Source organism: Cherax quadricarinatus, chromosome 68, assembly GCF_038502225.1.
Source record: "Cherax quadricarinatus isolate ZL_2023a chromosome 68, ASM3850222v1, whole genome shotgun sequence".
NCBI classification, from domain to species: Eukaryota; Metazoa; Arthropoda; class Malacostraca; order Decapoda; family Parastacidae; genus Cherax; species Cherax quadricarinatus.
The window spans coordinates 12,980,519-12,984,773 of record NC_091359.1 but is presented as its reverse complement, the minus strand read 5'-3'; the positions used below and the strand labels follow the sequence as shown (position 1 = coordinate 12,984,773).

General features: G+C 40.2%; 1 protein-coding gene across 1 annotated transcript in view; it reads right to left on the bottom strand.

The window, feature by feature from the left end:
- Nucleotides 1-480: 480 nt before the first annotated feature.
- Nucleotides 481-4,255, bottom strand: part of LOC128697608 (uncharacterized PPE family protein PPE40-like) — a 7,486-nt gene continuing 3,711 nt past the window's right edge. The window contains exon 2 of the mRNA XM_053789437.2: nucleotides 481-2,773. Coding sequence (XP_053645412.1) covers nucleotides 1,298-2,773 — 1,476 coding nt within the window. The 3' untranslated portion in view covers nucleotides 481-1,297. The remainder of the gene's footprint in view (nucleotides 2,774-4,255) is intronic.

Genomic DNA, 4,255 nt, shown 5'->3' with positions numbered 1-4,255 from the left:
TATATATATATATATATATATATATATATATATATATATATATATATATATATATATAACACTGCGGCTAGCCAGGGGATAGAACTCCTGTTATTTTCCTTATTTAGCAATTTTTTGCAGGAGGAGTTACTAGCCCCTTGCTCCCCCCCCCCCCCACACACACACAAACTTGCGATTTTGGCTTAAACAGCAACGTTCTTCTCGTCAAATAAGGCAAGAGGAAATTTGTGTATGAAATAACTTAAGTAATTTTGAAAAACAATCCGGAAAATTGTATAGACTACTGATACACCCGTGATTGTGTGGAACACTTAAATTTTAAGACATGACTGATCATCAAAAAAAGAGAAGCGGGGCATGTGGATAAGGACTCCCCAGGGCCCATCACTTAATATTACTATGCAATAAAACAAAAATCATAAATGTGTAAAAAAATACACTTCTATATAATTCATTATATAAGCTTTATTCACATTATATAATTTCTAGGTAAGGTTATTTAAAAATACTTCATATAATGAGCAAATAGTCATGTACTCAGTAATTTGTGCCTCACTGGCCAAATTCCTCAAGTACTGTGTGGTAAACTTAATAATTTGATATTTACAAAAAAAGTGGTGTATGCAAGTCTTTTAAGGTTATTTCTGAATATGTTACTTTATACTGACATACATCACATGCTCTGAGCAGATTTGATCACAGCGTAGTTGGTAAGCTTAAACGTAAAAAACAGCCAAATATTCTTATAGCGTCATCTAGTTTATAAAGCTTCTCTAATATAGAGCGATTATTGTAAATGCGGTTGAAAAAATGTACCTGTAAAGGCCCTCAGAATATTTGCTCTTTTATTTTCAAATGCATTTAAACAAATCGCACTTTATAGATGAACTTTTTAAGAAAGCCTATTATAATTCCTCCATTACTCTATATTGGATGATTAAAACGAGTATAACAATCACAGTTTACTTATATAAAATGACTTGCAGAAATCAACATGGCATGGAAGCCTCTTGTAGTGTCGTTCCTGACATCTGAGAATGTACATAGTTCTGCTGCAGGATTCAAAGCAATCCGGATTCGTTTTCGTTTCTTCTGTCACCGGTGGATGAAAGAACGCTTGTTGATGACAGTAAAGTCTCAGCAGAGCTTTGACGCTAATTTGGCTGCCACTTTCGTGACGTAGTCTAAGGTGAGCAAGTCGAAAACGTTCTTGAATCCTCAGGTAAGTGAAAGATACGTACAAACCAAGAAGAATAGGATATATTGGTCTTTTACATCTGAATTCTGAGCTATTCCTTTAGCTCTTCTGGGAAGTAGTGGTTTTTGGTCCTCCTGCTAGACGGTGACCTGAACTTTTGAGAGCCCTTTGAATGGAGCCTGTGCCAGAAGTATCGCCGTTGCTGAAGCCACTCGCTGGAGCACTTGCGCTTTGAGAGAGATTTAAAGGTGTACTTGATGAGCCACTCACTGGTAATCCTGAATTACTAAAGGTACCAGCAGGGAAGCCATTGCTTCCGAAGCTTGCAGCAGGGAAGCCTGTGTTACCAAAAGTACCAACAGGGAATCCTGAGTTACCAAAGGCTCCAGCAGGGAATCCTGAGTTACCGAAGGTTCCAACAGGAATGCCTGTGTTTCCAAAGGCTCCAACTGGGAATCCTGTGTTTCCGAAACCCCCAGCAGGTACATTAGTGTTTCCAAAGCCACCAACAGGTAATCCAGTGTTACTAAAAGCAGCAGCAGGGAAGCCTGAGTTACCAAACGTTGCAACTGGTATGCCTGTGTTTCCAAAGCTTCCAGCAGGGAATCCTGTGTTACCGAAACCTCCGGCAGGGAACTGGGTATTACCGAAGCCGGCAGGGAACTGAGTGTTGCCGAAGTTTCCAACAGGGAACTGTGTGTTGCCGAAGTTTCCAACAGGGAACTGTGTGTTGCCGAGGCTTCCAGCAGGGAACTGAGTGTTACCGAGACTTCCAGCAGGGAACTGTGTGTTACCAACGTTTCCAGCAGGTAAACCTCTGTTTCCAAAGCCACCAGCAGAATTGTCTGAGTTAGCAAAGGCGTTTACTGGAAATCCTGAGTTACCGAAACCTGGGTTGTTGAATCCATTACCTTGCAGGCCATTCTGTCCACTACCAGCAGCTAAACTGAGCGGATTAAAGTTATTACCTCCGTTGAATGGGGTACCGAAGCCTCCGTTGCCAAAGCCACCTCCGTTGTCAAATCCACCTCCGTTGTTTAGGCCCAAGTCATTAATGTTCAGGGAGTTCAAGAGGCTTTGGGGATTGTTGAAGGCAAATGGAGAAATTAAACCATTTTGAGCAGGAAAACTACCAGGTAGGGCAAAACCGCCTGGCGAGCCAAATGCTGGTGCTCCAAACCCACCTGTTGAGTCAAAACCGCCTGGAAAGCCAAAATTATTCTGTGAGCCAAAACTACCTGGGGTACCAAAGTTATTCTGCGAGCCAAATCCGCCTTGTCTAGGAAAGCTTGAGGAGCTACCTCCAGTGGATACACCCCGACCACTGTCACTCGACGAGCCTCTGTTGCCGTTGGTGTTGCTATTGGCATCATCAACATAGGTGATCGAGGTTCTACCGTCGTCAAAGACTCCTTGGCTGTTTTGACCTCTCTGCCTGCCTGAGGATGGTCCTGATGTCACTCCACCTCTTCTTGTTCCTCTTGAAGTGTCTCTGTCGGAGTCTCCTAGACCAAGCTGTGGCCTGCCGACAGACGACCCCACCAGCAGGACAAGAACTAGGAGACCAGAGTTCCGCTGAAAATTAAAAATTTGTTAGTGAACTGGCTATTCAAACCAAAAAATATGATAGCGAATAGAGCAAAAAGCGACTGGTGTTCTGGTAATTAAAACTACATGATCCTGGGGAAACAAGCTTAGATTTTTAAAAGGTTAGTGGAAGATTAAACAGTAATGTCAAGTAGTTTTAAGTTTCACTTACAGTCTTCTAGAAACGCTTTGTATAACAATGGGTTTCTCAAAATCTATGAAATAAATTTTACCTTATATAGTAAAATTGATTATTTTGTTAATTTGGTTTTTAGCGCGTCAAATATTGAAGAGTTGACAGTGTTGTTAAGAACAAGAAATAGGGAAAAATTATAAATAGAAGAAAGAAATAGGACAGATAACAAGAGGGGGACTGAATGAAAAAAAAACGAAGATTAAAGATTGCTGTGGTGGAAAGAGGGAATGAAAGAAATATAACAAAATGATTAACCAAATAAATGACTAACAAAAAAAAAATCACCTTATAGCCACATAAATGCAGTAGTAATAGTCTCTTATTCGATTCTGGAAAATATTTAGTTTGCCACTTTTCAATTGACTAATCCGTCCTCCATGAAATTGCTTGTGTACTTGTCTGAATGAATCTTGGATAAATGAAAAAAGGAGTAAAGAAAAATAAGAGGTATCACAAGAGAAGTAAAGAAAAAAAATGGGGTGAAAGTTGGTTTTGGTATCTTGAAATGGTGATAGTTCGATTTAGGACCAAAATGAATGAGAAATGGGAAAATAACCTTAAGACTCTTTGAAGAAATCAAGAATGGGTTAAGAGAGGAAAAACGGAAAGTAAGGAACTAGAGAGAAAGAAAAGAAAAAAGAAAAAAGAGGAGGTGAAGAGAATGAGGGAGAGATTGGAAAAAGATTGTCACAGTTAAGTGGGGAAGCAGAAAGGAAAGAGAGAGAGAAAAAAAATCGTGAAGATCAAACAGTAAGGGAGATGATGAAACAGAGAGGAAACTTGATAACAGAAAGGTCAGTCTGAAGGAAGCGATAATGGGAGAAAAAATAAGTGAGATCATTGATTATCTATGTCATTCAGGATGATAGTAGGACCGAAAGGAAAGAAAGGAGGGAGACCTGGAGTATACCTGGAGAGGGTCTCGGGGGTCAACGCCCCGGTGCCAGGTCTGAGACCAGGTCTCGGAAAGAAATATCAGAGGGATGACTGAATTACCATTAAGAGAAGAAACTGCACAACAAAAGGCACATGTTTAAACAATCATGAAGTACTGACGGAATAAACGAAGCTTAAACTACCCTTCCATTCAAAATCCTTACCAAATAGAACCTTATGTCTGAACCTGTGTCTGAGAACATAAAGATACTATCATGCATACCTGGAATGGAAAACACTTAAAAAGGACAGGGGACAGCTGATGGAGCTAATATCACACCGACAGGATGGAGAAGGAAAGAGGAAGGGAAAACCCAGCCGCAAGAATTCCTTTAATT